Here is a 13,826-nt window from a genome sequence, read left to right as displayed (position 1 = left end):
GGAGATAGGGGGGAGATGGGGGGAGATGGGGGGAGATAGGGGGAGATAGGGGGGAGATAGGGGGGAGATGGGGGGAGATAGGGGGGAGATGGGGGGAGATAGGGGGAGATAGTGGGGAGATAGGGGGGAGATGGGGGGAGATAGGGGGGAGATGGGGGGAGATAGGGGGAGATAGGGGGGAGATAGGGGGGAGATGGGGGGAGACAGGGGGAGATGGGGGGAGATAGGGGGGAGATGGGGGGAGATAGGGGGGAGATGGGGGGAGATAGGGGGGAGATGGGGGGAGACAGTCGGAGATAGGGGGGAGATAGGGGGAGATAGGGGGAGATAGGGGGAGATAGGGGGGAGATAGGGGGAGATAGGGGGGAGATAGGGGGAGATAGAGGGGAGACGGGGGGAGATAGGGGGAGATGGAGGGGAGATAGGGGGAGATGGAGGGGAGATGGGGGGAGACGGGGGGAGATGGAGGGGAGATAGGGGGGAGATAGGGGGAGATAGGGGGGATATAGGGGGAGATAGAGGGGAGACGGGGGGAGATAGGGGGAGATAGAGGGGAGACGGGGAGAGACAGGGGGAGAGAGAGTTGCTCCCTGGATGTGTCCAGGCTAGTATCAGCCACAGTGGGGGGTTAGAGATGGTATCGGAACCTGTAGATCACTCAGGCCGGTAGACATGCAGGTGAATCCCTGGTGTGAGTTGGCAGTGGGCTCCATGTGTTCGTCTCTCAGACTCGCAGTCAGAGCTTAAACAAGCGCGGCGATTAGCCGCTCACGCCGGTGGCAGTGTCCTAATGATGGTAGCTCAGGATGGCGGTGAGGCTGTTTAACTTTTTAGTATCAATTTGACTTTGAAGCATCCTGCCCCGTGACTGGCATGCAATCACACACACGCACGCGCTCGCACGCACGCGCGCACACACACACACACACGCGTGCATGCACGCACACACACACACACTCCCAATCTCTCTCCATATCCCACTGAACCATTAAATGTGTGTTTTACAAGCTCAGAGATTTATCTGTGATCGTTTCTACGTGGATGAGTCTAAAGATGTCTTTGCTCTCTGGGATGTGAGGGGCGGGGCTATAAAACCCACCCTAACTCAGATCCATCTGGACTGGGGGAGGGTGTGACCAGATCTCACCATCTCGTCTGATACAAGCACCTCATCTCACTGGCCCTGAGGACTCAGGGCAGGTTCTGGAACATTCTAGCAGAATATTCTCAGGCGGTGGTTCTGGAACATTCTAGCAGAACATTCTAGGGAGGTGGTTCTGGAACATTCTAGGGAGGTGGTTCTGGAACATTCTAGGGAGGTGGTTCTGGAACATTCTAGCAGAACATTCTAGGGAGGTGGTTCTGGAACATTCTAGCAGAACATTCTCAGGTGGTGGTTCTGGAACATTCTAGCAGAACATTCTAGGGAGGTGGTTCTGGAACATTCTAGCAGAACATTCTAGGCAGATGGTTCTGGAACATTCTAGCAGAACATTCTAGGGCAGTGGTTCTGGAACATTCTACCAGAACATTCTAGGGAGGTGGTTCTGGAACATTCTAGCAGAACATTCTAGGCAGATGGTTCTGAAACATTCTAGCAGAACATTCTAGACTGCATGATCCCTCCCCTGGGCTGAGGACGGTGTGCTGCAGGTGGGAACGAAGCTGACATGAAGCTGAAAGGAGGACATTTGTGTCGGGGGAAACGGGGGGATGGAGGGGGTATGTGTCTGCATATGTGTGTGTGTGTGTGTGAGGGGGGGGGGGGGGGGCAGGTTAAGAAAGAGGGTAGTGTGTGTGTGCGCTCACTCTCACTCTCTCTTACACCAACTGCCCACACATACATACACACACTCTCTCTCTTACAAACACACACACTCTCTCTCAAACACACAGACACACATTCAATTGCATACACACTGTTTCTCACACGTGTACACAAACACACACACACACACTCGCTTACATGCACACTGTCTCTCACACAAACGCTTACACACACTTACACACACACACACACACACTCGCACATCACCGTGGTTTCCGCGTCGCTTCACCTCCTGGCTGGCGTTCCGACCATGCCGTCTCTTTCTTCCCCTGAAACAGCCAATTAAAAACGCCTCTGCCTCACTCCAGCAGCGCCCAATAGGAACGCGTTCAGCCACTGTCTGGAGGACAAACGGAGCTGGAGATAAAAGAAACGCCTCTGCTGTCAGCCTCCCACAGACCACAGCTGCTCAACGTTAAAGGCCGTCAGTCTGGCTCCTGTAGTTCTCTTCACACTCTTTGGTCTATTTTGTGACTAATTCAGGTTTTTCTACAGCTTTGTGATGTCGTCTATAACGGGAAACGTGTTATTTTATACCCGTCTGCCACCTAAACCAAGAAAACACATTTGCTTTTCTCCGACCTGCTATTCTTCTCTCACGCTGAAGAGTTTATCTTGTCAGATCTAACCGTTTAAATGTTATTGATGTTTATTGGGAGGAGCTTAAATGAGGCTCTGTGAAAGTGCTCTGAGACTATTGTCCAGAAAAGACGATGACCTCATCCAGTAGTCCTGAGGACAGAGACTGGTGGTCCAGACCAGGGACTGGTGGTCCAGACGAGAGACTGGTGGTCCAGACCAGGGACTGGTGGTCCAGGTCAGAGACTGGTGGTCCAGACCAGAGACTGGTGGTCCAGACCAGAGACTGGTGGTCCAGACGAGAGACTGGTGGTCCAGACCAGAGACTGGTGGTCCAGGTCAGAGACTGGTGGTCCAGGTCAAGCGCAGCGGTGCAGCACTGAATGAGGAGCACCTGGGCTGGTTAATATGGAGATCCCTTCATGGTGAATGGATGAGGAGCACTTGGGCTGGTTAATATGGAGATCCCTTCATGGTGAATGGATGAGGAGCACTTGGGCTGGTTAATATGGAGATCCCTTCATGGTGAATGGATGAGGAGCGCCTGGGCTGGTTCCTATGGAGATCCCTTCATGGTGAATGGATGAGGAGCGCCTGGGCTGGTTAATATGGAGATCCCTTCATGGTGAATGGATGAGGTGCACTTGGGCTGGTTAATATGGAGATCCCTCCATGGTGAATGGATGAGGAGCGCTTGGGCTGGTTAATATGGAGATCCCTCCATGGTGAATGGATGAGGAGCGCTTGGGCTGGTTAATATGGAGATTCCTCCATGGTGAATGGATGAGGAGCGCTCATCCTGGTCTTTAACCGGGAGGGTGAGACTCGGTGCTGCTCGCTCACTCTGTGAAATATTCAACAGCTTTGGGAGCTGAGGCCATGATGCAAACCCGTTACCAGAGAGGGTTTGAGATAATGAGCCTGGCGTTATGTGAGGTGAGCAGGCGATGAATATCACTGCCTGACATCAGGCTAGTCTTTTTCCACGGTTACAACAAACCAGTTATAAAGGCCAATACATACATGTGAATACTATCATCATTATACATTTCCATTTACATGACAGTCATTCAGAAGATGCTTTCATCCAAGGCGACAGTAATAAAGTCAATGTACTACTATTCGCCAGAACTCACAAGTGCATATCCTTTCTAATCCCGACAGTCATCCTCTAGTACGTTACACCAGTCATATTACATTACTGTACTGTACGTCTCATCTGCGCCATGTTCTACCCGGGGGTATTTGAGAACAAACGGCGGAGATACGAGATGTGACAGCGTTGAAGTGTTCCTCTGCGGTATTGTTCCTAGCCACCTACTGCCAGGTGATCCGTGACAGACCGTGTCACGCGTCCCCCGCCCACTGAGTTGAGACGGGACTTCCCGTCATGGTCTGAACCTTCGATGTCACGCACCACGAGTCCCCTGACATAGCGGCAGTCCCACCTGGAGGAGGCTCTGCTCGTTCAGTCACACGTTAGAGGGTTTCCCCTAAACCTCAACCCTGCAAACACCTGAGCTCACCTGAGCTGCGCTAATCAGAGACTAACGTGATGAAACGCGACACAACGAGCGACGACAGTAGACAGAGTGGCGGGAGAAAGCGTTCATCTTTAGGAGACGACTCTGCCATCGCAGTACTGGTCAGAGCAGCACGTTTTATTTTATATAACGGGATTTTATCATGCATATTATATACTTGTATTTAGCTATATAATACATTGTTTCTTTTATCTTTTTGCCTCTCTATATTGCTTAGTGTGTGTGTGTGTGTGTATGTGTTTGTGTGTGTGTATATGCGCGTGTGTGTACACCATCTAGGAGCTAACGGAAGAACATTTCACTACCCGTTGTACCTACATGATGCACAGTATGACTTGCCTTGGCTTGACTTTTCACCACGCTGAATACAATCCCCAATTTCAGTTAATTTACCACACGAATCAATCAATCAATCAATCAATCAATCAATCAATCAATCAATCAATCAATCAATCAATCAATCAATCAATCAACCAATCAATCAATCAATCAATCAATACTTTATTCTATTTCATTCAGGAATGCAACCAAATGAACCTTCATTAACCCTTGGGCGTCCCTGATCATGCCGGCGTGATTGAATAGCTAGAATAGCTGACTCGTAAGGGTTAACAAAAGGAATTTAATTGTGTCTGTAGCTCCTCTCTCTCTCTCTCTGTCTCTGTCTCTGTCTCTCTGTCTCTGTCTCTCTCATATGCAAATATAACCTCAACCTCAGACAATGTCAAGCTCGGAAACCAGGGGACGAATTTCTGTTTCTCCGTCAGCAGGTTCAGCTGAGAGGGTCTAAGCTTGTCTACTACCTCTGCCTGAGGTGGAGGTTTCTGCGGCTCCCTCAGCAGGTTCGGCTAAGACGGTCTCTGAAGACCGTACTGTTTACCTCTGCCTGAGGTGGAGACGGCTGTACACAACTACGGCTTCAACGGAAACAGCTAAAGACGAAGGCTACAGTATATTCTCCTCTCAGGCCCCGAGGAAGAACAACATTCTACAGTCCATCTCTCTCTCTCTCTCTCTCTCTCTCTCTCTCTCTCTCACACACACACACACACACACACACACACACACACACACACACACACACACACACACACACACACACACACACACACAGCCTGTCACTTGTTTCTGTCTCAAGGGGTTCATGTTGTCAGCCAGCTCCATCGCCCTGTGTCCCCGGGCCATCATATCTCTTGAAAGATGATAAAGAAGATAATAGATGTTTTTTCGGGGCAGTTGGTTTCCAAGGCGACGCAGCGGTGGAGCGAGTGCGGTTGAACTAAGTCAAATGAACAAGTGAGACTGAACTCAGCCATGTGGGTGGACGAGGGAGCAAGGAAGGGTGTAGAAGGGGGGGGTTGAGTCGTGGAGAGAGAGATTACATTACATTACATTACAGTCATTTAGCAGACGCTTTTATCCAAAGCGACTAACAATAATTGCATTTAACGTAGGAAGAGCCAATGTACTACTACTTGCCAGAACTCACAAGTGCATCTTCTCTCTAAAACAAGTGACTAAGAACATAATCTAGTGCTGAAGGCAAAGTGCAAGAATAGCAATCTAAAGTATGGATGGAGAGGTTATGGGGGGAACTTGGGGGAGGGGGCCCGGGACCGGGTAAGCCAAGGATTGGACGAGGAGAGGGCCCTGCTCTATGATGATTGGAGAGCTGGGGCTGGGGGGCGGGGATAGGAATGGGTAGGACAGGAGGGGAACGGGGATATAAGATTACAACAAAAGTTGAATTTTGTACATTTTTTGGCATACATCGTTGAATAGGTAAACACTATGACCAATTATGTGAACCAAAATGGGACAGAATGCTTTTTGCATTCCAATGCGACTTTAACACCTCAACACTTCTCCTCCTGAGCAGACATTTTTAACAATATAATATATTCAACAATTTCTGGATGAAGACAGGCTTGTCATCAAGGAGGAAGTGGAAGTGGAGGAAGACTAAAATTAATTTTATTTCAGTTTTCTACCTGCATTTAGAGTTACTCTTACATCGACAAGCAACAAAGTTGAAATTCCATAATATCACTGCTTCTAATGTTGATTTATACTTTCCTCAACTGCACTCAGTCATGTTTGAATGATGTTATGTGGAAAATGTAGTAAGAAAATACTCAGCATAACAGAAACAAACAAGATAAAAAAAAGACAAAATGGCACAAAATGTACACCTCTCCCCCAGCGACACAATGACTCGGCCTCGACCGTGTTATATAGTTGCGTTAATTATCAACCTCACGGGACCGAGGGAGCGCGAGCCCCAGAGCCCGACCACTGGCGCTGTCGCGAGCGTGTAGCTGTCCTGCATATGAACCGTTTGATGAGGAGGGGCGACGTGGGGAAGAGCCGTGACTGGCAGGCCGCAGAATCACCAGTGACTTTCAGCTCTCTGAATTATTAAACCCAGGCAGGAAGAGCGGAGTCTTTGAACGGCGGCTTGACAAGCTCCCATCAGCCACCGGGGCGAGGGGGATATTAGCATACTGAGCAGGCGCTGCTAATGGTTGGCTGGGCTACAGACTGAGAGCTTGCACACACACACATTCACACACATACACACACACAATGCACATACGCACACACACAATGCACGTACACACGCATACGCACACAATGCACGTATACGCACGCATACATACACACACACACACACACAATGCACGTACACACACACACACAATGCACGTACACACACACATACACACACACACAATGCACATACACACACATGCACGCATACACACACACACACACACACACGCACACACACACACACTCTCTCTCTCTCTGTCTCTCTCTCACACACACACACACACACACTCTCTCTCTCTGTCTCTCTCTTTCTCTCTCTCTGACACACACACACACTCTCCCTGTCTCTCTCTCTTTCACACACACACACACACACACACACGCACACACACACACACAGACACACACACACACACACACACTCCCCCCCCCCCCCCCCCCCCCCCCACCCCCACACACACACACACGGTCCTGATATTGAAAGAGTGTCCTCTGGCAAATACCAGGGGATATTTATTGATGAAAGGTTGTCTTTTAAGAAGAATGTTGATTAGCTAACTAAAAAGTTTGGGTTCTTTTATAGAAATAGATCTATAAAACCTTCATGTGAAAATAGTATGCTCACACACACACACACACACACACACACACACACACACACACACACACACACACACACACACACACACACACAGCCACAATCAAAGAGGACCACAAGAAAAGTTATTCACATTGAACTTTTGAATGACCTCTTATTCACACACCAACGGCAGCTGCCATACAAGTTGCTAGCCTGCTCATTGGGAGCAATTTGGGGTTCAGTGTCTTTCCCAAGGACACTTCAACATGTGGACAGGAGGTGGGATTTGAACCGCTGACCCTACGATCATCTACAATCATTGGACACACACTACCACGATACCACTGAGCCAACGCCACCCGGGCAACTAGAGGAGCAGAGCCACACCGGGCATGTTCGTAGAGATCGAGAGAGAGAGGACAGACACATAGAGCCAGGCACAGACTGTCTCAGTCTATAATCCACTGGTCTGAATGTGGTCGGCCAACCAGTGAATCAGATTCAATTCAGGCATATGTTCCCACTGAGCAAAGACACGTCTAAAAGACATCTTTTAGATGTCTTTTTTGTCTTTTTCGGACGTCCAAAGACATCCAATTAGGAGCCAGAATGAACGTTTTTTTTAGACGTTCAGATATTGAACCCATTCTGCACGTCCACAGACGTCTTAGAGGGGTCCAAGCCAGACGTTTGAATATTGAGGGGTCCAGCAGACGTACAAATGGGGTTCTGGACCGACGGACGTTATTAAGACATGATCTGAACGTCTCCCTGACGTTGTGTGTTTGCTGGGTTTACAACAATTGTCCTTGCATGTTTGCCCATCGGTTATGTGTTAAGCAGTGCCCCACCCCCCACAGAGACCCCCCTGCATCCCTGAATGGTGATGAGTCCAGCCAGACCTTCTCCAGCCCCGGCACAGCGTCATAAACAAAGTGTGGAGACAGACCGACAGGTCTGACTAAGGAATTCCAGGTATGACGAGTTATGTGACAGCTGCCTAGAAGCACTGCTGTTTTCTACACTTGGGGGTGTTATATATATAGTTATCTGTGGCTTTGCAGGAACACATTGATGGTTTTCAGGAAAGAGAGGACATGGAAAAGGTGGAGAGGAAAGGGGGATGATGGAGAGGAAGAGAGAGACTGTTGGGTTCTCGTCCGTGTGGAGGATGGATGTGTTGACTGGGTTCACGTCGGTGTGGAGGATGGATGTGTCGACTACGGCGCAGCGCCTCGCTGGGGTCTTTGAAAGTCAGGGCGGTGCGATTCTTACAGGAGACAGAAACAACACAGCGTGTTGCGGGTTTCTATCTTGAGGATTTCCTCTCGGTTTCTAGGGAACTTCCTGTAAACATCCTCACCCCCTGCGGTCCGTGGCGGCGCGTGGGCAAAGAAACTCAGGTCTCCGGTTCAGAGAAGAGGCTCATGGGTAACTAAAGAGCTGCTGAAGCTAAGCTGAACTCAATTGTTCTCCCTGTGCATCCTCTCCCAGCACGGGTGGAGGTCGGCCATCTTCTTTCATTTCCAGCTCTTGCTCAAAATGTTCCTTCGTTAAATATTTTTTCATCCGACTTTCAAGCTCTCCGTTTTCCATACTGGTTGATGTTGACTCACTGTTGTTGTTTAAGTAGCTTAGTTGGATAACTTGGCAGCCTACAATGACGAAAGAACATACTGTAGAGGTGGGACTCATGATATGAATTTATTGGAAAGAAACTGACTTCTGGCAGATTTGACTGGAGAGACGCCAGATGCTGGTTTACCCTGACTTTTTTCTCAGAGGCACCTTGACTAATCAAAGTACTTTACATTACTTTAAATACTTTACTTTAGTTTGGATTTGGTTTGGCTAAGACCCCTAATTCTTTTCTGCAGGGCGTACCGACTGCTCTTGGCATTCCCTGAGTTTGCCGTAGATTAACATTGCATAGCTTTTTTCATGAGGGAACTTGGAGGGGGCGCTGTTGAGCGCTCTGAGTATAATTTTAGTTTATTTTAGTTAGTTTTGTAAACACACAATATAGTTTTAGTTAGTTATCATTTTTTTTGTAAAGTATTTAAGTTAACTAACATGTTTTTTTCACACCTAGTTTTCGTTTTTTTTTGTTAGTTTACGTTAACTATATTAACCTTGGTGTGTATGAGTGCGTGCGTGTGTGTATGAGTGTGTGTGTGTTCAGGAGTTAATGGCGGGTCAGGTTGGCAGTGCTTTACCACACGTTGTCTCGTTCCTGTTCCTTATCAGAGCACATCCTGTTAATACTCCCCTCATCTCTGCATCTAATACTGCTGTATATTCTCTCCCCTCATCTCTCTGCTTAACCTCAATGAAAAACTGCTCTAAACGGTAGGACTGAAGTGTATGTGTCACCGTTTAAGATCAGGATAGCCCACAAAGCCACCATCATACCAAGCTGGGCTTTCTAGCCCACAAGGACATATTGAAATATACATGACAATTCCTCCAACCGGCGTCCGGCTCTCCCGCCCCGCCGGCTCGCGTTCCCGATGCACCGGAGCGCTCAGGGTCCCGTGACTCAGGGGCCTTCCCAGGAATACGGGCCTGAGGGCCAAATGTACCGCACCATTAAATCACTGTCAGGGAAGACTGCTGAATAATGCACCTGAATATGAGGTGCATTATTTCTATCTCTTTCCACCTTTTTTTCTCTCTCTCTCTCTCTCTCTCTCTCTCTCTAAAAGAGAGTAGAGAAAAATCAGGTTTATTTGTCACATACTACATTATACAGAAGTGAAAAGTTCTTCCTTTAGCTCCTAGATTTGGCACACACTCTGCAATCTCTCTCTCCCCCCTCTCTCTCTCTACCCCCTCTCTCTACCCCCTCTCTCTCTCTCTTTCCGTCTTCCTCCTCTGGCCCTAAGGGAATAGCTGAAGAATAGGTGGCGCAGCACAAGCCCAAGAGACCACCTCCACCTCCCACTGGGGATGCAATCAATCCTACCCACAATCCTTTGTGCTCTCCCTGCACAAACTCTTCCCCTAATTTACCCTCACGTCACCCAGGTCCTTGCCTTCACAGAGTTATTTCAGGAAATACATCCAGGAGTGATCTCTCTTGTACTGCATCCATCCCGCGCTGCGCAGGCGGCGCCTTCCCTGCTGTGTGCCCTACAAACATGGCCGCCGCAGCTCGGCCACTTAGTCACGAGAGCCGGTAACCCCTGACGCGAGGGCGGCGGCAGTCATGACACGCTCGTACATATGAAGGCCATTTATAGATCCAGCTCCTCTCTCTGGGCCGGGCTCTGTAGCTTCCTGCCCCGACCCTCTCAGGGCTTCACTCACCCCCCGTGGCACGGGGACCGGCTGCCTGCCACGCATGTAGCAGAGGTGGGTCCTGCCACGCATGTAGCAGAGGTGGGTCCTGCCACGCATGTAGCAGAGGTGGGTCCTGCCACGCATGTAGCAGAGGTGGGTCCTGATTTGGAGCCGCTGTCTGGGTTGAGGTACCGTCGCCATCTGAGACCCACATGAGAAGGATAATAAAGTTAATTATGTATCTGTCTGTCTGTCTGTCTGTCTGTCTGTCTGTCTGTCTGTCTGTCTGTCTGTCTATCTATCTATCTATCTATCTGTCTGTCTATCTATCTATCTATCTATCTATCTGTCTGTCTGTCTGTCTGTCTGTCTGTCTACCTTTCTGTCTGTCTGTCTGTCTGTCTGTCCACCTTTCTGTCTGTCTGTCCACCTTTCTGTCTGTCTGTCTGTCTGTCTGTCTATCTATCTATCTTACATATGACAGAAATGACTGTGATTGTCCATTAAAAAAAATATATATTAAATTGCTCTTAAATTGTACAATGTGTGAGGTCATAACTGGTAGAATGTTAAACATTTGAAACAGTAATAACTATCTGTCCTAGTGAAAAAGGTAGAGTGCCAATCAGTCATTAGCCAGCACTTTCATCAGAGAGGATTAGACTGTGATTACTGTAAATACCGTGAATCGATACCAATCTCAGGAAGTTGCCACATAAATCCACATTACAACCGATTTACGCAGCTGAAGCTGTAGCAACAGCATAATTAGTGCCATGCCAAGTCATTAGGACACGCTAATTGACAAAAGCTGTGACAGCGGAGATGTGATTAGGGTGAAGTGGGCCCTCTCAGGACAGGAAGTGCTGGGATGAGGGTGTGGGTAGGGGTGAGAGGTGCCTCATTACCTCCGCCCCCAGGGGCAAAGCCCCGCAGGTCGGAAGGTAATGTTTTCGCCCCTGTCTGTGTGTGTGTGTGTGTGTGTGTCTGTCTGCGTACGGACAGGATTAAACAAAAACTACCCGCCCGATATGCATGAAACTCGGTGGAGGGGTGCAGCATGGGCCAAGGAACTCACCTTTAAATTTTGACCATGATTCATTGGCTCTACAGTACGCATCAGAAGGAAATTAATGGTTTTCCGCACAGGAAACGTTGTTTGGGGTTTGCTTGATTCGTCTTTATTGAGTGCATTTTAATACAACGTTTTGTCTCGTAAAGTTACACGCACAAACTCTTGACACACTCATCACAATTAACAAATCTGTATACAAGTGACGATCACACACAACCACAGACACACACATACACACACAAAATTCACGCGCACACACACGCATACACACACACACACAGATAAAAATATCCCTATTGTTAGTGTTATATTGCATATTTACAGTTGGGAAAGCTTATCTAATGTAAATGTCAATGTGAACAGTACTTCGCTGCCTAGTGCCTACTGTACAGTACATTGAACTAGGGACCCATGGACTACAATCGGACCCAGAGACTACAGCACCCACAGTACTGTATACACCTTTGAGATTCTGGTCTATGCAGACTTGAGAACATGAGATTCGGAGTTTGACTATTGTGTTCTACAGAGTCTGAGAACAGGATCGTCAGCAGTGCACACAGAGGGAAGAACCCACAATGTCTGCAGCCTCAATTCACATTCTAACAGAATTCTTCACAAAGTCTACATCCCTCTCAGGTAGGACAGCAAAATAACAACAACGACAATAACAACAACTATTCCAATTCCTCCCGTCCATTACCCAAGACGCTGGAATGGAGCCGAATAAGTAGCCTCCTGTCCAACAGATAAACGGCTACAGGAAAAAGAACACATTTTAATAAGGGCGGTTATGTTTTTTTATTAGTCCCACCGCAATGAACAGATGTCTGATCTAGAAAACGAACACCTTTCTTTCTCTTCAGGGACATCCAAAGGGTGATTGCCAGTTATCCAGCTATGCGTCGTGTGCTGCCTGTATAAGATGTCGTTTCTGCCTCTTTAAGACTTGCTCTGAATGGGTCCTGCTATACCTAGGGCCTGGTTGTGTCAAACGGTTTGATAATAGTCATTGTAGAACGCCAGTCCTTGTCCAGATCTAGTCCAGATCTTAGACTGGTGAATTGTAATGGGGTCTTAGTTGGTTAGTAATATGTGACGATTGTGTAGTGTCCTTAAACGTGCCAAGTCAGCATTCAAGCGTATTATGTTCAAGTTGCTACAGGTGAGCTCCCTCCGAACATGCGTTTACCCCGTAGTTTGTCATATGGAAGACAATACGAAGAACATTTTGCCCTCTCGTCAAATTAAATCCTGTATTCTGACATGACGTGGCATTTCACTTGGCAGGGAAGATATCCGAGCAGGGAGGCGAGCGTCAGATAAAGCAGGAACAGACGGTGTGGTGAAGACAGCACAAAAACGATTACAACCGTAACCTTTTCATGTTTTTACACTCAGTCTCGTACTACAGTGCGTCCCTTCCTTCGTGTTTAACACTAGTCAATGCACAACACTTGATAGCTTCCCACTGAGCAAAGACACGTCTAAAAGACGTCTTTTAGATGTCTTTTTCGTCTTTTTCGGACGTCCAAAGACATCCAATTAGGAGCCAGAATGAACGTTTTTTTGAGACGTTCAGATATTGAACCCGTTCTGCACGTCCACAGACGTCTTAGAGGGGTCCAAGCCAGACGTTTGAATATTGAGGCGGTCCAGCAGATGTACAAATGGGGTTCTGGACCGACGGACGTTATTAAGACATGATCTGAACGTCTCCTTGACGTTGTGTGTTTGCTGGGTTGACTCACAGGAAAAACGTGTCTAGCGTGAATGGCTTCACTGTGGACTGTGGAAGAAGTCTGAAACATTCAAAAAGAGACAGGTGTGTTACATATAAACAGTGTTTTTTCTGTACAGTCTGGACGTCCTGATGGTCAAACCTCCATACACCCTCGGTTGGGGGCGGGACTTCCTCTGTTCAAACGTCCCACGGAGGAAGGAATCTGTGGTGTCGCCACAAACTCCCCCCCCGCAGAAAAAGCACATCCGTGTACGTGATCTACACAGTTCTTCAATATGAAGATTCATATATTCGGCCGTTCATCTGTTCATCCAGATGTTTAATAAATACCATCATCTTCACAAAGCAAATCATTTCTTCTCCTTTCTTTTCTTTTCTTCCATAAACAGTGTGGCTTCCCCTCGAGCCTCAGCAGGTGTGTGTGTGTGTGTGTGTGTGTGTAAGGTGCTGTGATTCACATTGTCATTCTCCATGTCTTTAATTGTCCCAGTGGACTAGAATGGGTTGAGGACTGGCTGGGGTAGGTAGGAGCCTGATTGGACGGCGTGTTGTGAGGACTGGCTGGGATCGGAGCCTGATTGGACGGCGTGTTGTGAGGACCGGCTGGGATCGGAGCCTGATTGGACGGCGTGTTGTGAGGA

At 48.2% G+C, this 13,826-nt stretch overlaps 1 protein-coding gene across 1 annotated transcript in view; it reads right to left on the bottom strand.

Moving 5' to 3' along the window:
* Positions 1–13,679: 13,679 nt before the first annotated feature.
* Positions 13,680–13,826, bottom strand: part of LOC311326245 (ephrin type-B receptor 1-like) — a gene marked incomplete at both ends in the record, with an annotated part of 73,945 nt that continues 73,798 nt past the window's right edge. Inside the window, one exon of the mRNA XM_084459116.1 lies at positions 13,680–13,826. This exon is cut by the window's right edge and continues 380 nt beyond it. Within this exon, the coding sequence (XP_084315242.1) occupies positions 13,680–13,826 (147 nt within the window).

This window comes from Borostomias antarcticus (assembly GCF_949987555.1).
Source record: "Borostomias antarcticus genome assembly, chromosome: 26".
In the NCBI taxonomy this organism is placed as follows: Eukaryota; Metazoa; Chordata; class Actinopteri; order Stomiiformes; family Stomiidae; genus Borostomias; species Borostomias antarcticus.
The sequence above is the reverse complement of the archived record's forward strand: the minus strand, read 5'-3'. Positions and strand labels throughout refer to the sequence as shown.